Below are 21,741 nucleotides of genomic sequence, written 5' to 3' on the forward strand. Positions count from 1 at the left end.
GAAACTGAGGCACAGGGAGGCCCCCCCCCCTTCGCCCCCCGGTTCCTCCAGCCTGTCAGCAAGCCTCCAGATCTGGGCCCCACCTGCCCTGTTTCATAGAGACCTCACTTCTGCAAGGATGCCCCATGCTGGTGCCAGCGTTGTCCTGGAAGCCGAAGCCCAAGCCCAGCCTGGCCTCTGGCGCCGGACAGGGGCCACGAACGAGTCCAAAGAGCCCGACAGGAGGTGGTGGGCAGCAGAGCAGGAAGCCCTGGGGCTGGGTGCTCCTGGCCTAGGCTACCTGTCTGCGCTTTCTCAGCCAATCCCGGGAGCCATGCTCCCCTGGGAAGGTACACGTTTTATGAGAGCAGGGTTTTCCCTTGGGTGTTGGCCCACAGGTGCCCAGGGCCACAGCTGTGCCCTCCTGTTTCTGAGAGAGCCAGCAGCCTGGCACAGAGGAGGGGCTGTGTCCTGGGAGGGGGGAAAGCTTGACTGAGCCTGGCGCTGGGACTAACTCATGTGTGCCTTTGCGTGCCACTTGACCTCTCTTTGCCTCAGTTTCCTCATCCTCATAATAAACGACAGAAGCGAGGCCCAAGGTCCCTTTCAGCCACAGCATCTGTGATTTCTGTGGAGGGCTGAGGTGGCGTGGGCTGGGCGGGCGGCGGGCGCCCACCCTGCCTTTCCTGTCCTTGCTTCTCCGTTTCTGTGTTATCGGTTGATCTCCAGCTCTCCAGGTCTCCCTGCCACGGTCTGCCGCTCTCTGCCTGTCTCGCTCGGTATTTTTCTGCCTGCCGCTTCGTTCTCTCTGTCTGAGAGTCTACCTCGGGTTTTATCTCCGAGTCTGTCACACCCCCCTCTGCCTCCGTCTCGCTTCTCCCTCCGTAGTTGCCTGCGTTTCCCTGCCTAGTTCTCCCGGTCTCCGGGCGTCTCTCTCCGTCCTGCCCGCTCCCCGCGCGGCCCGCCGGCTCCCCGCCCCCGCCCCCTCCGCGGCCCCCCCGCCCTCCCTCGGCGCGGCTCCGAGTCCTTATTTGGCTGGGCGGGAGGGCTGGCGGGCGGAGGCGGCCCGCGGGCGGGGGGCGGAGGGCGGGAGGGGGCCGGGCGGAGGAGGGCGGTGGGTGGTGCTGAAGGGACAGCTCCGCGGCGGCGGCGGCGTTGGCCGCAGCGGCCCCGGGGCGCGGAGCGGGTGCCCGGCGCGGGGAGCGGCGAGCGCAGCCATGCCCCAGGCCGCCTGCGGGGCAGCAGCAGCGGCGGCCGAGGCCGGGGCGCGGGCCGGGGGCGCCGGGGGGCCGGCGGCGGCCCGGGCGGGACGATGAAGCGGCAGAACGTGCGCACGCTGGCGCTCATCGTGTGCACCTTCACCTACCTGCTGGTGGGCGCCGCGGTCTTCGACGCGCTCGAGTCGGAGCCCGAGATGATGGAGCGGCAGCGGCTGGAGCTGCGGCAGCAGGAGCTGCGGGCGCGCTACAACCTCAGCCAGGGCGGCTACGAGGAGCTCGAGCGCGTCGTGCTGCTCCTCAAGCCGCACAAGGCCGGCGTGCAGTGGCGCTTCGCCGGCTCCTTCTACTTCGCCATCACCGTCATCACCACCATCGGTAACTACTCGCCGGGCGGGGGGCGGGGACCCCGGGGCTGGCGGTCCGGGGCCGGGCAGGGGAGGGGGCTGTCCCGGGAGGGGGCTTCCCGGGGGAGGGTCTAGGCGCCGAACCCCGTGCTCCCAGAAACCCGAGTTCAGCCTGGCGTGTCTGCTCCGCGGGAACGGGACTCGGGGGAGGCATCGGTTCCTGGCTCCCGACCTGCCACTCCGGCCGGGCCAGCCCCAACTTGTTCCTGCCAGGCTGCGCGGGGCCCCGGGGGACTCTGAAGTGTGTGAGAGGGGCAGGAACGACCGGGGGAGGCTGGGGAGGAGGGGTGTGGCCCGGCCAGGCCGTGGAGCGGGGCGCTCGCTGGGGGCCGCAGGGAGTGTCCCACTCCTGCGTGTCCTTGCAGAGGGGCTTCCGCACCCGGTACCGGCGGGGCTCCAGGGAGACCCGTGGATGCAGGTACTCGGCACTCTGGGTACTCTGGGTGCTTGAAACCTCCGGTAACTGTAGGCTGTACGTGCTTCGTTGTGTGTGTGTGTGTGTGTGTGTGTGTGTGTGTGTGTGTGTGTGTCCAGTTCCCAGAGTTTGGGCACCACCAGCCAGTGCCTTTAATGTTATTAGGGTAGCAGAGGCGGGGCAGGAAGCCAGATCCAGCCTTGTCTGCCCACTTTGCTGTCCCAGGAAAACAATCCCCTCATAGGAATGACCCCCGTTCTCTTCCCCCAAGTAAAGACCAACAGCAGGCATCAGAAGGCACACACACACACCCAGATTCACAACTCAGGAACGAGTGCACACACAGGTACACACAAGCACATGCAGAGCACACACAGGCACAGACACACAGCACACAAACGGATGTCCAGGAAAAAATCTCCAGTGAGGCCCTTGTTGTGCTGTTCGAAAGTGTCCCGGCAGGAGCAAACACCTCGCCCACTCCCGGGACTCTGATTCCAGCCCAGCTCGGTGGCTTCTCCCGCCGTGTGACCTTGGGCAAGTCCCGTCCCCTGCCTGGGTCTCAGGCTCACCTCCCGACAGCCAGAGGTTGGCTGAAATGATCTCCAGGGCTCCTCCCATCCTGACACGCTCCCAGTCCACCTTCCCCGGAACCCACTGGGACGCCTCCAGGAGCCGTGTCCTCCATCTTTCCCTGTCCCCTCCTTGCCTTGGCTGAGCTCCCAGGGGCTCGTTGCCACTTGGCATCGCCCATGACAAGATGGCAGTGTTTTCCTGGGAGTCAACAGGAGTCGGAAGGTAAAAGGCAGGACTACACCCTGTCCCTGCAGTCTCCACACTGCAGGGCTCTGTGCCGAAGCTCCGCGGTGGCTCTCAGGGGCCACGTGCAGCTATACTGTGTGGTTTCCGGATTCCGCTCTTAGAAGAGGAAAAAAAAGGGGCCACAAGTGGGTGGCCCACGTAGGGGCACCTCTGGGTTCTGCTGACTCAGGCCTGCCCCCAAGTCAAGCAGCTTGCTTTCCTGGGGAGGACCAGACCAGGGGTCTGCTCCCTCCGAGTGCCGCACTGCCACTGGCCAGGGTTTTAGCAGCACTGAACATCCTCAGGTCTTCCCTCTCCCTCTTCCCACACATCATACCCTTGGTTATGTGCCCCCTTTTTTCTCAGTCCCCCACTATTCTCTGCTCCCCAGTCATCTCCCAATTGACCTTCTTGCCTCCAGCCTCATTCCACCCCCTCACCCCGGACAACACTGCCAGAAAGAATCTCCCCAAAGCAGAGCCTGGACCATACCAGTACCCTACTCAGAAGCCCTCAATGGCTCCCCCTATGCATGGAATCCGGTCCACGCTCCTGATCTCAGATTGTAGGGCCTTTATACCTGACTCCCATCTCTGTGCCCAACTTCATTTCTCACTTCTTGCTGATGTGATCCCTCCACTGCAGCCAGAAGAACACCGTGGGTGTGCCTGTCTGACACGCCTTTCTCTCTCTCTTCTATTTATCTTGTCCGAGCTAAACTTGCAGGTTCAGCTCAAACCCCATATCCTCCTTAAACTCTCCCAGAACATCCCAAGCCAGTGTTCTGTTCTGCATAACCACAAGGCTTACTGTCAGGATGACCTGGGTGACGGCAGAGGCTCTCGTGCACGGTTCTTTACATTTAAGGGGGTGTGTTTCGTCTCTTCAACCACACTGTAATTAACCTCCACATGGGCAGGGCCCGTGGTGCCCATTTCCATGCTTCCCGGGCTGGCACAGTACCCAGGGGCACACGTGAGCACTCAGAGGAGGCTACTGATGGGTTTAAGGTGTGTATAAATGAAAGGGCATGGTCTTTTCCCTGCGTCCCCGCCGTTTCCCAACCAGGGGAGATGCTAAACGCTGACAGACAGAGGCAGAGGCGGACAGAGTGTGGTTCTGGTGATTATTTATTCACAAAGTGCTGGGCAGGAGGGAAGACAGCATCAAAGCACCACCCTGGTTCTGTGGGGCCCCCAGACTGGCTCTGCCCACTCCCTGCCTCACTCAACCATCCCTGGCTGTTTGTCACCTTTTACTCTGGCTGTGCTGCCCGGCTGGGAGCTGTCGACAGCTCTGCCCTAAGGAAAAGCTGTCTGGGCTGTGATCAGACGGCTGGCAGGGGCCCTCGACTAGAGTGATCTTGACCCAGAACCCACAGGCAGCAGCCTCTCCCCACCTGCTCCCTTTGGAGACCCTAATGGGTCTCCTGAGGCACCAGTAATCCCACGGGGGTAGAATAATGACACAACCTCCCATTCATTCAGTACCTTAACGGTCACAATGCACTTTCATCTCAGGTCTTGAGCCCCAGCCTTCACAGCTCAGGGACGTTTCCAGGGCAGGCCTTCTTAGCTCATTGCACAGATGAAGGCGTGGAGGCCCAGGGAGGCGGAGGGACTTCCCCGCAGTAATGCAGCTGGTGAGCAGGAGAGTTAGAGCAAGAAGCCGGGTCTTCTGACTCCAAGCCTAGTGCTCTTTTCCCTGCTGGTCTCGTGCTGCGTCCTCTGCCTCCATATGCTGTGACGCCCAGAGCCAGCCAGGATTGTTGGCATGACCAAGATGTGCTCAGTGATGCCAGCTTGCAGGACACCCACGGGCAGCCTTGATTGGTTGAGGGTCAGCAGAGTCTGTGTTAGTCATTCACCTGGTTAGTCACAGTCTCTGCTGGCTGCAAGGATTCCTCAGCTCCCTCATCTCTGGCCTCCCAGCCAGGAAACCCGTCCTTGATTGGGCACTAAGTTCATCAAATGCAAACGGAAACTCTTTTCTGGGAAGCTTATCCTCTCTCTCTCTCTCACTGTTGAGTCATTAAACTCCTCCGGGGCCCCAGCCCCATCTATTCATAGCCCGGAGGCTGTCAGAGCAGGAAGGGGCCTTGAGATCAGCTGGTGCCACCCCTGCTTGTACAGAGAGGCGATGGGAGTCACACGGCTGCCCAGGCCCCCACTGCCTCCCCTTGGTGAGGGTGCCTGTTTGTTATTATTAACGGCAACAATAATAATAGGAGCCACCATGTAATGCCTACTCTGTGGCAGGCTCTATTTAAAACTCTTTATTTGTATCCTCTCCCTTTATTCCCTTACTGACCCTTCAAGGTGGGCATTATTACCCACGTTTTTCAGCAGAGGAACCGAAGGCTCTGTGTGTAAATGACTCCCCCAAGGCCTTGTCGCGGGCAAGGAGGTACCTGCCCAGACCCAGCTGAGCCTCCCTGACCCTCATGCCCTGGGTATTTTGCCAGTTCTTCCTCTGCTTCAAGAACTCAGCCCAGACCCTTGCGTCTCACGGGCACGGGGTAGCCACAGCTTGTCCTTCCCCTAATAAAGCCCTCCCCCGAACAGTGCAGCCAGCCGGCTGCTTCCCCGCATCCTGACCCCTGACCAACCTGGTGCCCAGCACCAGGCCTCCCTGAGCCTGCCGCGGGCTCACAGGTGCCCGTTCTCCCACTGCAGGTCCCCAGAATCCTTGCGGCTCTAAGGCAACGAGAGACCAGGTGACCGACTAGCTGAGGGCCCGGAGCAGAAAGGCTTCTGCTCTGCTCTTGCCTCGGCTTCCAGGTTGCTCTCAGCTGAGCACGGGTTCCTACCGCCTGCCCCCTGGCCTGGGACCCCCTCTGCTTATGAGTTCAGGCCGGCCCCTCATGAAGGGACCTATACTCATCCCATCCTTCCAAGAAGGGGGAAAGTGCAGAAGTGACCTGCCACCCCCACCCCAAAGTCTCCCAGTAAAAGAGTGAAAGGAAACGTTAGCGATCACCTGGACACCCAGCAAGGTGAGTCGGTGCCTGAAGTCATATAGAAAGTTGAAGGTCAGCCCTGATTAGAGCCTGCACCTTCTCTCCATCACCCCGGCCCGTTCCCCTCACAACCCCCCATCATTCTTCCCACCGGGGCCTCGGCTGCTTATCACTCCCCTGTTCCCAGTCTTCTCTTGAATTCCCTGGAGGACGGAAGGGCAGCCCAGCCTGGGACAGTCCCACTGCCCACTCTCAGTCAGCATCCCCGCCTCCCTGCCCACGGGCCACCCCTCCGCTTCCACCACACGAGCCCTGGCTGAGAGTGGTGTACAAACGTGGGCACTGGCCGAACAGCCAGAGTGCCTGGGTCCATCTCTCTGCCCACAGCACCCCTAAGTCCCCCAACCCCTGCCGCCAGCTGTGTGATCTTGAACAAATTAGTCCGTCTGAGCTTGTTTTGTCATTTATAAAATGGGTGGATAAAACCTGCCTCCCAGGATTCAATGGGATACTATACGGAAAGTGCCTGGTACAGAGTGGGCACTTAATAAACAGTATCTGCAACTATTAGTGTTATTTAATATTCTTGTCCATGCAGTATGACTCACCCCCCACCAAAGGGGACTGCAGTTTCCCATGGATTTTCCACATCCGCAGTGACCGCTGCTCCTTCCTCACAGGCGGGGACAGTGGGGTTGAAAACCAGAGGCTGCTACCCACTGCCCTTCATCCTTCTAAACCCACGCCACCCCCCACCCCAGGCTTTCAAGATCACCACCTATGTCTGGAGTCTGCCTGGAGTCCAGCTCACCAGCAGCACTCCCTACTCAGAGCAGCCAGGCGCCGCGGAAAGCCAGTCAGAGAGAGCGAGGGGGCACGGTAGTGGGAGAGCTTGCCCTGGGCTGGAACAAGAAGGCAAAAGTTCCAACTCCGTTCGGTTCAGTTGCTGGTCCTCTATGACCACCAGCTTCCTCCTCTACAACGTGGGTGTATTTGATCAGGGGTCCTCCAGACCACTGTGCCTCCCGCCGACATGTCCGGGTCCCACACATCACGACTGAGGACTGGAGACCTGGAGGGAGTTGGGGTGGGAATCGGACAGGAACAGAAGGCGCACGGCTGGCCGCAGTGGAGACAGGACAAACACAATAAGTATTTCCAAAGAAAACGTACACAAGCGCAGATGAATGCGGTGCAGATCACCACCGCCAACAGCTTTCAGCTGGCAGCACAAACGGTGAATCTGGGCGTTGAGTTCGTAATTTTAAAAAATGCAAAAGTGATTTTCCTGCAGCCAGCAAGCAGGAAGGGAAAAGCACCCTGCTCTGACCAAGATGATTACCGGTTTGGGCAACCTCTGGGGAGACCTAGGACAGGCACTCTCTCCCCCTCGGACAAGTTACTTCATCTCCACCTTGGACACGGCGGAGGGGCGCGGGGGGGCCAGCCACAAGTCTCTAACACGCCAGGCACTGTCCCAGGCCCTTCTCATCACCTGCATTCCTGCAACTGTCCCGGGAGGGCCGGCACGCTCATCTTGTTAGAGTCAAGGAAAGGGAAGCTCAGAAAGGGTCAGAGACTGGCCCAGGGCCTACGCCCCGGACTGTGGGGAGTATCTTTTCTCAGGGCCACGCACCTCCTTACCCCGCACGGAGCCTCTGCCATCCTTCTGTGGGAACATCACAAATGACAAAAATGGGGACCAGGGCCCATGCAGGGCCCTCTGGCTGCAGCCTGAGTTGCAGGGCCCACTGCCCCTGGGACTGTGGATAAAGCAGATAGCCCAGAGAGAAATTCGAATTTTAGCTCCAGCCCTCTCATTTCACTGCGTGAAAGCTAGAATTCAGGTTGGAAAAGGGGCTGGCTAAAGGCCACACTTGCCGTTGTCATCAGAGCTGGCCTTGAAGCCCCGTTTACCTAGGCCTCACTCCATGTTTTTGGGTTCCCCAAGGACTCTGAGAAAAGAGAGGAAGCTGCCAGCCGGCCTGTTCTGCTGGCCCTGGGCCTCCTCCTGATCCCTTCGTTAGCCTCTCCTCCTCAGAGAGTCACCTGTCAAATGCCTTTCGAGGTTGTCAAGAGAGCAGCCAATGACCAAGCTCATGCCACTGCCTCTCTGTCTGTCCACACTTGCCCGTTGTCCAGGAGCTGACCCTGCTCAGGCAGGGGAGACCTGCTCCTCACCTGGAGCCGCTCCACCCCAAGCTACCGCCCAAGCCACACTTTCGCTTTCCTGTTTTGCTGCAGCTGGTGCGCTGCTGCCTAGAGCAAACAGCTCCGGGCCTCCTGGTCCTCTGGCCTCCAGGGATCCCTACCAAGCTGGGGCCATCCCCCACCCTGCTTTCTCCAGTGATACCCAAGGACCTCTTTGTGAAGGGGGCAATGGTTGCTATGGATACAGCTAGCCTAGAAGCTAGAAATTTAGAAATGGGGTCCTTTCTATGCCCCAAGAGGCCCTTAGACAAATTGTTTCCCTCTCTCCTTCTCTCTCCATCCCTCTCTCTCCCTCTCTTTCCCCCAACCTTTCTATCTCTCTCTCCCCTGCACCAGTACTCATGGGAGAACAAACACTTCCCTAGTGTGCCTCAGTCTCCCCATTTGCCCAGAGGTATACCACAGGGGGAACTTACGTAGGCTAGCTCAGTGATACAGACTTTTCTATGTTAATGTTTCTCAACAGGCAGATCCCCAGGATGACCTGGTCAATCTCGTTTACATACAGATTCTGAATCAGCAGGTCTGGGGTGCGTCCTGAGGCTCTGAATCTCTAGCAAGGCCCCAACATACCTGATGCTGTTGATCCATGGTCCACACTTTTAGTAGCAAGGATCTAAATAACCTGGAGACCTGACTCCTGGGAATACACAGACATGTGGACCGTGGCTTTAAGAACAAGATTTAGAACTGGAAAAATCCTTAGGAATCTGGTCATGAAATGTTAGAGCCAATGGCCTCAGAGCTAATGAACCATCCTCTGAGGCTTAGAGCGGGGCCGTGACATGCCCCATGGGAGCCAGTCCTGGAGCCTGGGCAGGGCCACGTGCTGGACAGTCACTATGCGTAGGAGAAAGGGCAGCGAGAGGGTGGATGGAGAGGAATGGAAAAGGCCTTGTCCCGTAGGGAAGGTTCTCCAAACCAGAACCCGCTGGTCCTCAGCTGCCCCCCCTTTCCTCCCCACTCTGGCAGGGAAGTGCCTTAGATAAGTAGGAGATTAAACATCAAAGCAGGAAACTGGCCCCTCCCTCATGGCATCTACCCCAAGTCTCAGGGCACTAGGTTTCTAGCCCCCATTAGAAGAAGAGAGGTGGGCTCAATTCTTCTTCCATGGCCTGGGACCCAGACAGTAAAGGCCCATAGAAGTCGCCTGGTCCTATGGCCACTAGATACACTCATCCCATTGCCAGCTACAGTGTGGAATGCAGGTAGCAGGACAAGCCTACTGTTTCCTGGACATGTCAGGCCATGTGTGTCCGCACACTTCCAGAGGAACATCAACAGCTTAGGGGAAGAGTCAGAGGAGGGAAGCAGCACATCAAACAAAGGGCGCTCGGTGCAAGCAGGCCTGCAGAGGATGAGTGCCGCCTTCAAATTTCTGCTGGGCTCTTGAAAGGTGAAAGAATCAACCTGGGGCTGATGGGCCACATGGGACTGAATCAGGACTAGTGGGGAGAGTCCCTAAAAAGACTTAAGTCCAATCTATTTTAGAACTTGTTAGAGTTGAACCTGGCCAAAGATGGACTGTGCTGCCTTAAGAGGTGGTGAGCTCCCCATCAGAGGAAGCATACAAAAGACACAGGATGGGCATGCAGCAGAGGTCACCTGTATCATACGTCAAGGTTCAACCAGAGAAAGAACCAGTAGGAGATATATATTAAGATATGTATTACAAGGGGTTGGCTTACGTGATCAAGTGGCAGGTCAGGCAAGTTCAAAACCCATAGAGCAGGCCATCAGAAAGGACAGGCTGGAGCTCCTTCCTGGGCGAGCGGAGGCCCGTCCACTGCAGAATTTCTCCTTCAGGGAATCCCTAGCTCCAGCTCAACTCTTAAAGCCTTTCAACTGATTGAATCAGGCCCATGTAGATTATCTAGGATAATTTCTTTTACTTAAAGACAACTGATTATAGACTTTAATCACATCTACAAAATGCCTTCACAGCAGCCTCTAGATCAGTGTGTGATTGAATAACCACGGCCTTCATTTAGCCTGGCCACGTCGCCACGTCAAAGAGACGATCACACTGCACACAGAGCAGATGGGGGCTGCGATCAGTGGCTTTAAGATTCTTCCCAACCCTGAGAGGCTTTGATTTCTTGACCTTCAAGGGGGCATCCTGGAAAGTTAGAGCACCTGAAGCGGGACTCAGGCATGTCCTGGGGGTCCCCAGACCCTCTGAGTCTCCTCAGAACAAAGGTCAGCCCTCATTTCGGTCAGTTTACCAAAAATCACAGGGCTCTCCTGAGTGCCGGGCACTACGCTAAGAGGATGAAAAACTAAGACCCGGATCCGACCCCGAGAGCCTCAGGTCCAGCAGAATCCTGAAACTACAAGTTGAATGGAACGTACGATAAATCCTGGTGGGACGACTGGAACAGGGATCTGCGAAGGCTTCCTGAAGCAGGTGGTGCTTCAGGCAGGCGTGAAAGGAGAGTGAGTACTTCGGCAGGTGAAGATGGGCAGTGGGCGCTTTCCAGGGCATGGAAATAGCCTGAGACTGGCTGAAGGGCACGAGCATGCCAAGGAAAGGTGGTCAGGAGCAGGCCTGGAGGGGGCTGAGGGGATGGACTTGATTTGATAGGTGCTGGAGGAGGGAGGTGAGAGGCTCCAACCTGCGCTTGGATGAGCTACCTGGATCTTGGCCGATGGGTGCCCCCATGACTCCAGTTGAACCAGAGGGTAATGACATCCTGAATCCCTATGGTCCCTCTTCACCTTCTCCTGGTCACTCAGCAGACCTCAGCCAGCCCCCAGGAAGTGCTCCCCCCACCCCCGTACACTTCCTTTTCTGGGCCGAAGGTCCACTCCAGAGCCCGGACCAAGCCCAGTCTTATGGGTGGTGTGCAAGAGCCCCCAGGATAGTGCTGAGCTGAAAGAGATGACGCTTTGTGGATATTCTCTGTAGGGACAGCCTGGCCTACTGGCATATCCCCTTCATCTCTGCTCAAGGCTCCACAGCCTGGCGCAGGCTCAGTGTCCCTGGCCAGGAATGTGCAGGGCCCCTCCTGACCACGGCTCTGCTGCAGAAATAACCATCTCAGAAACATCCAGAGAGGCACATTCCAGCCTCCCGGCCACAGGACCCTGTGGGGAGGTCTCTCCAGAGACCCAAATGATCAGGCCCGGCGGAGCTGCCTGGAGACAGTGACACTAGGCTCTCAGACAGTAGGTGGCCTCTCCTCTGAGACAGGGCTGGTCCTCCTGGGGTGCAGGGGAGCTCCCCGAGGCCTTGGGAACAGGCAGGCAGTTCCCAAGGCAGGGGACAAGGCAGGAACAGCAGTCCCAGGCAGAAGACGGTCTCGGCTCAGTGCAACAGGGGAGTCTTCCCTGGGCTGCTCCACCCAGATCTCAGCCCCAACATTCCCCACAGAGCCTGCCTCGGCTTCCACGGTCATGAGCCAAGGCTGCCTGCCATCTTCCGGGAGGCGCCTCACTGAATCCTCAGTCCCTGAGGACGGCAGCGCTCTTACATATAACCCCCATTTTATAGAGGGGGACCCTGGGCTCGGGGGGTTGAGAAATGCTCCCAAAGTCACACTGCTGGCGGCACAGGGCTGCACAAAGCAGGCAGGGCACTTGGTTTGGTTTGTAAAGCACTTGGCCGTCCAGGTCCTCTCCACAGCCTCACAACAGCTGGGGCCGTAGGCATCATTATTCCCACTTTGCCAACAAAGACACTGGACTCAAGAGCATGAGGTTACTGCGACCCAGAGCCAGTAACTGTGAGAACAGGAGTCAAATCCAGGCCTTCCAACCCTAAAACCAAGCTCTCCTCCTGAGGGCTGAAGGTGTGTCTCTCCTCTGTGTGGATGTGTGGATGTTGGTGCATTTGAGAAGCACGTGTCAGCCCACCGAGGGCAAAAGGTAGTGTGCTGTGGGGCGGTGCCGTCACGGAGCAGCCCTAGTTCTATGCATCTGCCAACGCCATCCTTCTGAGCAGGACAGGACCCTGCCACTGGAAATGGGGACAGAGTGATGGTTCTTAAGAGTGGCCATCGAGTGAGAAACGAGACCTTGTCGGGATTGCCAGGCCACTCACCTGCTTCCCAGTACCTTGGGGGAGGGGGACGAGAATAAGATGGCCCCTGTGCACTGAGTAGGAAGCTTGTCCCAGGAGCAGGCGTCGTTTAGGCCTGAGCCGTGAGGGTCAGGGTCCGGCCCCCAAGAGTGAATTCATCATCAGAACTGTGCTAAGCCTGGGAGGCCGTAAGCTTTAGCCAGTCCCTGGCTGTGACACCTACAGCAAGTCACATCCCACCTGGGCTTATCTGCCAAGGACTGGGCTGGTAGCGGGCAAGCCCCTTACAGCTCTGATGGCCTCTGTGGGACCTCTGCTTCTTCCAGCCCCTCCCGGGGAGCACACTACCCAGGATTACCCTCTTGTCCCCATTTCACCCCATGCTGGCTGAGCCCTGGAGGGACTTCCTCTGTGTCCAATCCCAAGAACAGAGCTCTGTCCAGGACCTCCAAGTCACCCCGCTTCAGGAAAGAAAGCATTGCTGCCTGTGGCCTAGGCCCTGTTATCAGCAGAGCGAGTCCACTGCCCCAGCCCCTGGGACAGCTGGAATGCAGGAGCCTCCCACCCAGAAGGGGTGGCCACTCCTGCGGCAGCTCCCACAGTAGCCCATGGGTGGGGTGTGGGAGGAAGCTGTGGTGCTGAGAGCAGGCTGACCCCAGCCAGCGCTTTCTGACAGGGTTAGCCTGCAGAGAGGTGGCAGGCAGCCTCACTCCCCAGACTGCCTTTGGACCCAAGCTGGCCCAGGGAGAGAGCACTGGTAGCCAGCCCTGTAGTCCAGACCCTAGGTTGACTCAGAGCCTTCCAGGGCCCTGGGAGCTCAGATCCTGTTCATGGACCAGCCCTGGGCATTTCAGCCAGACCAGTGACCTGATAGACTGTGAAGGGCTGGGGTTAGCCCCATGGGTCCTCGAGATGGTTTGATATCTCAGAGTGTTAAGGGATCACACACAGTTACCCCTTGCAGAACACACACAGGCCAACCGTAGGTCACGGCAAGCATCTTCCTTAGCGGGTGACTGAAGTGGCGTCAGTTCAGGGGGCAGACACAGGACCAGGGCCCAGTTTGTCAGTGCCTGGGGTCCTTCGAACTCCTTGAGAACCACGAATTCACTCCAGCCTCTCTCTCTTCCAGATGAGGAGACTGAGACCCAGGTCAGGGTGCAGGGAGAGGTGGGGAGCGGCCCACCCCAGCCACTGGGACTCTGTTGCTGGTTCAGGAGCAGTGGCAGAGCCAGTCCTCAAACCCAAGCCTCCTGACTCTACTCCTCCAGGCACTCACATGGCCATCTTTCCATCCCCTGTTTGTCTGAGCATCTTCCATGTGTCGGCACCATTCTAGGCCTCATGGTGCCTACACTTCAGAAGAAGCAGATAGTCAAGAAACTTCATGATCACAAATAAATCATCATCTCGGTGGTAACAAATGCCAGGAGTCAGTTCACAGGAAGATGTGGTGGAGAGTGATGGAGTGGAGATGGGCAATCTGGGAGAGCCTTCGGAGGAGGGGGCTACGTAATGCAAAGGTCAGAAAAGAGCCTTCTGGGGGGACAGCAAACGCAGAGGCCTCAGGCAGGCAGGAGGTTGGTGCGCTGGGGGAACAAGGAGCAGGAAGAGCGCACTGAGCAGAGGTGGGAACTGGGAAGGGCCAGATCTTGTGGGGCCGTGGAGAGCTCGGATTTTTTTCTAAGTGGGATGGAAGTCCCTGGAAGGTCTTAAGCAGGGCTGTAGTACGATATGACTTAAATTTTTACCGGCGCACCCTGGCTGCCCCGGTAGGTTAGGTGGATGCAGGAGAGGGAAGCTGGGAGGCCCGGCAGGCTGCTTGCAGTTTGGTGGCTTGAAAGAGCAGGTGATGGAGCACTGGACCTGGTGGGGACCAGGGTGGGGGGGGGGCTGAGTGTGCGTTCGTGAGGCAGACTTGGCCCGACCTGCTGGTGGGTAGGAGTCAAGTGCTGGAGAGGAGTCGGGAGAGAAGACAATCAGGGACGGTCTCTAGCCTGCAACTTGCTGGAGAGTAAGCATTTTCTGAGCAAGGAAATACAACCCGGAGAATAATGGGTTTGGTAAAAACATAAGATTTAAGACTTCTATTTTAGACACACAGGTTAATCTTGAGATGCTTGTTACAAACCCATGAAGGCAGTTGGAAAGACAAGCCTGCAGCTCGAGGGAGAAGGGTCAAAGCTGAGATATAAATTTGGGAGTTATCAGGTGGAAATAATATTTAAAGTCATGCGGCTAAATGAGATCAGCTGCGGGGAGAGGCACCCAGGGCCAGCCCCTTCTCCAACACCAGGAGGTGGAGCGAGGAAGGGGCTGCCAGGGGACCAGGGGTCACCTGGGGAGGAGCATGGTGTCCGGAGGCCAGGAGGAGTGTTTCAGGAAAGAGAGCTGTCCTCGGCCAGCTGCTGCTGGGAGACGGGGTTGGATGACCTCAGACATACAACCAGTGGGCTTGGCCACCCGGTGGCCGTTGGAGAGAGACAGTGACCATGAAAATGACAAGACATTCCCAGAGCGTGGGAAGGTGAGGGTGGTGGGGAGTCCTTTGTGCTTGTCCAACCCAGAGTTGAACAGAGGAGCCAGATTCCAGGAAAGGCAGGGAGGGAAAGAACAATAATATCACAGATCAGTTTCAGGCCTTTTCATAAGTGCTTCACGGACCTTTTCCCGCAGTGGCCCACGAGGTAGATATCATTATATTCATTATGCAAATGAGGCCCGAGGCCCAGCAAGGTTATTGGCTCATGGCATCCAGCCAGGGACCTGAGTCTAGGCCTGTGTGACACCAAAGTCCCTGCTCTCTGTGCAGTGGCCTCCATCTCCCAACTGCCAGCTCCGCCTGCCTCTCCTTGCAGCTTCTTACCACCTCCCCTCCCACCACCCAGCGCCCAGCTCCTAGCGCATCCCTGTCCTTTGATCACTTCTGCCAGCTCCCAGCAGTCTTGGCCTCTGCCTCCCTCCTCCCTGAAAGCTCTGCTTTTTCTCTTTGATCCTGCACATCTGTCCTGGCTGCATCCTAAGTTGGGCTTCATGTCCCCGCCCCCACCCCAATCCTGTATCGGCAAGATGACCTCGCACCAGTGTGGAGGGCCTGCAAGAGTTTCTGAGAGCCTAAAGCCTGGGCCAGTGGGATGGGAGTGTGGTTTCTGCCTCCTGGACTGCCATTTGTAAAGCGCCTGGGGATTTTCTGTCGCAGCCAGCGGGCAGCTCAGCCCCTGCTCAGCCCTGAGGGTCCGGAGATGGGAGCTCCCAGGCCAGGGTGTCTGGAGAGGCAGCCAGGAGTGGGCGGCCAGAAAGGCCATGCATCTTTACCCCAATGGGGCAAGATGGGGCTCAAAGGTCTTCTCAAGAGAATGGTACAGACAAGAAGTGGTGGTGGGGAGTCCTAAACAGGGAGACACAACTGGCAAGACTGGCCACCCACCCACCCACCACCACCACACTTACTGCAGAGCAGCGGGGGTGGGGCACTCAGGACCTCAAAGTCCCTTCTGGAGCCTGAGTGGTGCCAGTGGGAAGTGTGGATGAGGTCTGGAGACCAGGCTGGTAGAGAGGCCCTGGCAGGAGCAAGGGCAGGGAGCTCTCTGCCAGCCTGGCACCCCCCTTGCTGCCCGGCGTCTCAGGGAGGCCTCCCAGGACGTCCAGAGCCACCTCCACCTCCTCCATCAGATTCTGAGGCCTCGTCCGCCCCAGGCTGCTCTGGGAGGGCCTGGCGCCTGGCTCCCCACTGGGAGGAGCAGGCGGAACCCAACGCACAGGCACCTGGGGCCCAGCCGCTCTCCCAAATCTCTGACAGGGGGCCGCAGCAGTAATTAGCTTCTCACATGTCCCCTGGGTTATTTTTAAAATAACACTGGCACATGGCTGGCTGGCCGCCCTTGCCAGGTGCTCATACCACTTTGGGCAGGAATGGATCAGGACAAAATTCGACCTCTCCCCAGGGCCCCCACTGAGTGCCAGAGTCCGCCAGCCCCTTGCTGCATGGCCAGGAGGTTCCTACCGGGCCCAAAGCCTGGGCCTGGCCTGGGAGGAGCAGGTGGGCCAGCAACAGGGGACCCCCAGGAAATTTCCACATCATTGTCTTTGACCAAGTCACCTTACCTGCCAAGCCTCAGCACCCTCATTTCTCCGTGGGGTGTGTGACAGTGATATCTGCCTCTCTGACTGTCAAACACTGAAAAGTGAGCGAAAAACTAAAATGCTGCACAAACACCCCCTGCCTGCTTACTTGCTGCCCACACTGTTCTGCTAACCCCCCTCCACGCCAGGCCGTTTTTTCTGGGCAACTCCCAGTCTGAGGCTCCTCTGTTCCTTTCGCCCCTTCTCCACCTGCCCTGAGACCTGCCAAAAGTCAGCCCTGAAACCTGTCCCCTCGGGTGGGGCACACAGCAGTAGCTGAGGCTGCAGAGGTATGACACACGGCAGGGGTGTCGAGGGCAGGCTGCAAGTCTGGGCACTGGGGAGCCATGGAAGGTTTTTGAGCAGAGGAGTGGCGTGTTCAGAGTGGAGCATAATCCGGAAGCAGATGTGGGGAAGATTAGGGGAGAGGGGGCTGGAAGCTGCGGAGGATGACAGTTAGGAACTGCTGCCCAAGCCCAGCTTGAAGAGGGTGGTGGCCCCGACTATGGTGGTGGCTGGAGGAACAGAAAGGCAAAACTAGGGGAGGGGGAATGAATGGCTGAGACTTGATGTGAGGGAAGAAGAGGAGGGAAAGGCAAAGTGTTCACCTGGTTGACTGAGGAATGAGGACATTCTCAGAAAGCGGGTGGCGCAGAGAGGCCCAGCATGGAGCAGGGCAGGAGGCCAGACCTCCGCCACCTCCCTGGAACCAGCGTCAGAGCATCCAGGCAGAGCCGTGGCCCATGCTTACAAGCAGGGTGCAGAACGAAGCAGAGGCAGCCGGGGACACCGCAAAGATCCGGTGGAAAGCAGGAAGGTTGGGTTTCAACAGAAGGAGGACTGGCCCTCAGGGCTGAGTGTGGCCAGAATATAAAGGAAAATGCAGAAGCCAACGGCCAAGGCCACCCACCATGTGGGATGGTCCCGGGTATGCACTGCACAGAGGAATCTAGCCGAGGGGTGTGCGTTGCTGACGTCCAGCCTGCTGGCCAAGCTGGGCACTCCCAGGGCTGCGTCTGCCCAGATGGGCCCATTTTGTTCTCCTTTGTCCCAGAGTGTCATGGCTAGGGCATCCCTGGCCACAGGGCACCGGGTCTGGGACTCAGGAAATTCCCGATGCTCCTGGGGAGACCAGTTTTAGTGGATGAAGTGGGGACAGTTGACGGGTGAGGGAAAAGCAAGAGCAAGGAGAGGCAGGGTAGGCCTGCCCCCCTCCTTCCTCCTGTCTCCCTGTCATTCCTTTCTTTACAGACTTGACGCCAGGGGGGTATAAGGAAACTAAAAGGTAATGGAAAAAATACAATAAAAATTAAATTGAAAAACAAAAAAGACTCGAGGCCAATCGTGAGGAGCTAGCAGAGGACATTTTGAAAATACCCTCAAATCGGGTGACTAGGAGCTAGCCAAGAGGAAAAGCACAGGGCTCCTGCAGAGGACAGTTAGGGGATCAGCCTCGGCCTCCTCTGAAACGGGAGGAGGGGTAAGGGAGCAAAGCGAAGAGAACAGAGAGTGGAAGAAGCCATATGGGGAAGGCCTGGCCCTGCCGCGTACTTGCTACATGACCTTGAGCGAGTCAATCTCTCTGTAGCTCAGTTCCCGCATCTTTAAATGGGGATAATAATAGTATTTACCGAACAGGGTGTTTGAGGATTAACTGCCTTAGAGCAGGGTGGCACACAGTAAGCGCTATATAAAAGTCCGCTGGTGTTGTTTTGAATTGGGGAGGAGGGAGCGGTGACAGAGGCATTTAATCATTTGAATAAAGTCAAGTGCAGAAAAAGCCAGCTCTCCCAGAACCCACATTGGAGTTGAGGGGAAGGAGGGAGAGGCATGGCAAACGATAAGCAGTAGCTGGAGAGAGCTGGGTCCTGGGGACACTGCCCAGCTTAGAGCTCTTGGCACCATAAAAAGCAAGCTCAGGACACCAATGCAGAAATAGGCGGCTTCTATAAGCCATAGGAGCCATGAAGTCATGCTCTTATTATACCCTGGCCTGGCCAGTCTATGGTCCCTTCCTGGGCTGTGAACAGCAGTGTGGATGGAGGGCTTGGAGGCCGGGGGTGGAGTGGCAGAGGTAATTGAAAAGGCTGGGAAATCAGGTCGGGGGAGGGGTGGCAAGCCCGGGGTGAGTCAGGCAATGGGAGGCTGGCAGGGGGATGAGCGTCTGCCTTCATGTCTCTGGTGAAGGGCAGTGTCCCCAAGGATGGGGACAGCTGCTTGCTGTCTCCACTGAAGACAGACTGAGCAGGAATGGCCTGAGCCTTGGTCACTTCATTCTGCCTAACGAATGTTTTCGACAGACAGGGCATAGGGTTGAGTGCAGTGCGTTTCCATGGAGAGTGGTAGAATCTGAGCCTCTGAGAAGAGCCTCTCAGGTCCTTTGGGCCTGTGTGGGGGAAGGGCTGAACTTGGTGGCTTCTTCAGATTCCTAACGGAGTAGAACTTGAAGAAACAGCAGGGCCCAGAGGCCAGGTCCTGTGGGGGGTTCGCCTCCCCTTTATGGAGGTACAGACCTCCCTGCCTCCCTGGGTGAGCCCGCCCCACAGCCCATCTGGGTCTCGCGCTCTCTGCCCTGACCAGTGGAGGGAGCTGTGCCAAGAGGCCAGCATGGGGGCAAGTGGGGCATTGAAGTGAGTGTGTAGGAGGGGACACATCTGCAGGCTGGCTCAAAGGGCGAGGAGGTCCTGGCACTGCCTCCAGGCTGAAGGCCCTGTTGCCGGGACTCCCTCTCCTCCTGGGCCGTATGCCAACCTATACCATCTGAGCTTCTGAGCCCTGGGAGGGTGCTGAGCCTAAGAAAAACCTCCTTCACGTCTCCTGGCATCTGCTGCCAAATTGCCTGCCAGCCCAGATCTCTCTGGGCCACTAGCCATGACCAGAAAGGAGAGTGGGGAGGCAGGTGATGGAGACGGGGCTCACGGAGCCACACAAGCTCCAATCCCTCCCCACCAAGCACAATTCATCCATCAAAACCAGCTTCATGTATCCGCTGGGGATTCACCACAGACACTGAGCAAGGAGGGCCAATGGGAGAGGGACCCCTCCTCCATGAAAAGCTGGGGGACAGGAGAACATATTCCTGGAGCTGTCCTTGTGGGGCAGAAGAGATGAGGGAGGGACTCCAGACAGCCCCCAACAGCATGAGGAAGTGTTAAGAGGCAAGGCATGGACAGGCGCAGAGAACCCTTCCGACAGAGGGGATTAAGATGGTTGGCAGAGTCAGGAGAGGGAGGCCAGGTAGGGGGCAGGTGAGGCTGTGGATGGCCAGCCTTCGAGCTGGACCAGGAAGCCCTCAGACCATATTGTGTACGTTTGGGGAACTAAGGGAGGTTTTCGGAGTGGTGAGTAGCAACTCAGGTCTGTACTGTACGAAATAATCAAATTGATAACAGCCTCTTCTTCCTGAGATCCTTCACACGCCAGGTCTTATACTAAGCACTTTACACACTGTATTTCTAACCTCCAAGGCTACCTAGTTAGATGGGGATCAAAGCAGCAGCGTGGGCTGTGGGAGAAGCAGCAGGCCTGGAATCGGGACCCCTGGGTCCCGGGTCCAGCACTGGAGCTGCAGGCTCAGGTGAGACCCAGTGTTTCCAAGCTTCACTGTCCCCACCTGTCGAATGGAGACCGATGGGAATGCCCCCAAACACTGTAGAGGGGAGCATCCACGTGGGGCCCCTGAAGCCCAGCCGGGGCCCTTCTGCTGTGCTGCTCACCTTGCAGGCACACCTAGGTGCGGTGCTGGGAGCCTGACCGCCCTCCCCACCATCACCACTGGAGTGGCTAGAGCTCAGGCTGGGCACAGTGACCCCCTTGGACCACTGCAAGTAAATGAGACTGCAGAAAGGAAACAGTATCACTTAGCCAGTGTCAAAGGCCTGCAGTCAGAAGCCCAGGCCTCTCCTCCCCCCGCCCCCCGCCTCGGGCCACACCGTCCCCGCCTCTGTTCTTCCCAATCACTCTAGCTTCTCTTTCCTTGTAACTCTGACTTGCACGTGACTTTGGCTCACCCAGGTCCTGGCTAGAACCAGCCACTCAGCCTCTGATCACAGTACCTGGGAAAGACAACCCGATCAGCTCAGCGCAGCCAATAGCTTGGGTCCTCTTGGATTGGGGGGTCCATCTCTGGCCCAATTCACTGTGACTTTGGACAGGGTCACCTGGTACAAAAGCACTGTCTAGGTTGAATAGGGTTGTTGCAGGAAGAAGAGCTCCAAAGAGGCAAGCAGGGAGCAGGCACCCTAGACATTTCCACCATCGGTGGCCTCCCCCAGAGCCCTTGCCGCCCACCCTCCAGCTTCCCCCTCCTCCCCTCCTGCCATGTCCGGTGCAGGGCCTTACTAACACAACCCAAGGGGCCTCCAGGGGCTGCTCCCTAGGACAGAAAGGACTGGCCCCCCACCTCTGGGTTCATCAGCTAGATGGCGAGGGGCTCAGAAGAGGGTCTTCAGAGGGATGCCATCAGGACACCATCTCCCCGCTCCCATGGTCTGAATGCCCACTGTCTGCAGGGCAACACCAAGACTCTGGAACCAGATCCTGCCCTGGGGGTTGGTTCATTCTGGCCTTAGGGTAATGGCCCGCAGGACACCATGCTCGGGATTAAAGTGAGTGGTCCCAGGGGCACCTGACAGTGTGGGGACTTAAATGTCCAAAGTTCTAGGTTGAATCCTAGCCTTGTTAATCTTTATTGGTCTGACCTTGGGAAAGTCGTGTTTCCTCATCAACAAGAAGCTAATAATGCCCATCTTGAAGGTAGGTCCGGGCGAAGACTAGAGAAAATTGACGAAGTGCAGGTCTCTGGATCACCTGGTACCGTTGCCGTTATCAGCAGGGGCATTAAGAGCAGAGAATGCACAGGCTCTGTTCCGGCCCTTCAGTGTGTTTTCTTTGTCTCCCCTTCCTTCTTCCTACGCTCCGTCCCTTCCCTGCTTTCACCTGCCGCCCCAGGCCCAACCGGCACAGAGGAGAGGTCAGGAGGCAAGTCCGGGGGTACTTGCAGGACACCAGGCCTGGGACCTGACTGCCTCCCAAAAGCCTCGGCCAGTATCCGGCATGACCCCAGGCCAGCCGGCTCCCCTCCCCTCATTCTGCGCAGGCAGACTTGACTAGAAGGAACTTCGCTCACAGAGGCATCCCTGCGTGGATAAACATGCCCAGGGGGTGTGCTCCGAGAGAGGCTGAGCTAGCGGCAGAGACGGATGCTGTGTGGAGAGTGAGAGATGGGGATGAGCGAGGGCCAGAACAGGGGGACGGCATCCTGGGAGAAGCAGCGGAAATGGAGGTGGGAACACGGTGGTGGCCGGTGATGCGTCAACGCAGGGGAGGCGGCGAGTGTTTAAAAAAGGAAGGAAGGTCTTCATAATACTTCTGTAAAACCTAACGTTGTTCTAGAAGAAAAAGTTTACTTAAAAATAGTAAGTGGTGAAAGAAGGAGGAGAAGGAGAAGAAAGAGAGGAGCAGAAAGGGAGGAAAAAGAGTCTGTCCTCAGTCAGTGACCTTGATCCAATTCCCAGTGACGGCTGGGACCAAGCAGCTCTGCGGACCAGCCAGGTGTTTACACCCACTCTGAACAATGCTTCCAAGTGTCCAGGGCCACCTCGGAAGGC

General features: G+C 57.7%; 1 protein-coding gene across 1 annotated transcript in view; it reads left to right on the plus strand.

The window, feature by feature from the left end:
* The first annotated feature begins 1,191 nt into the window (after positions 1–1,191).
* The window catches only part of KCNK3 (potassium two pore domain channel subfamily K member 3), a 36,226-nt gene continuing 15,676 nt past the window's right edge, over positions 1,192–21,741 (plus strand). The window contains exon 1 of the mRNA XM_037146762.2: positions 1,192–1,574. Within this exon, the coding sequence (XP_037002657.1) occupies positions 1,292–1,574 (283 nt within the window). The 5' untranslated portion in view covers positions 1,192–1,291. The remainder of the gene's footprint in view (positions 1,575–21,741) is intronic.

The sequence above is a fragment of the Artibeus jamaicensis genome, unplaced genomic scaffold, assembly GCF_021234435.1.
Source record: "Artibeus jamaicensis isolate MK-2021 breed Jamaican fruit bat unplaced genomic scaffold, CSHL_Jam_final contig_465, whole genome shotgun sequence".
Taxonomy (NCBI): domain Eukaryota; kingdom Metazoa; phylum Chordata; class Mammalia; order Chiroptera; family Phyllostomidae; genus Artibeus; species Artibeus jamaicensis.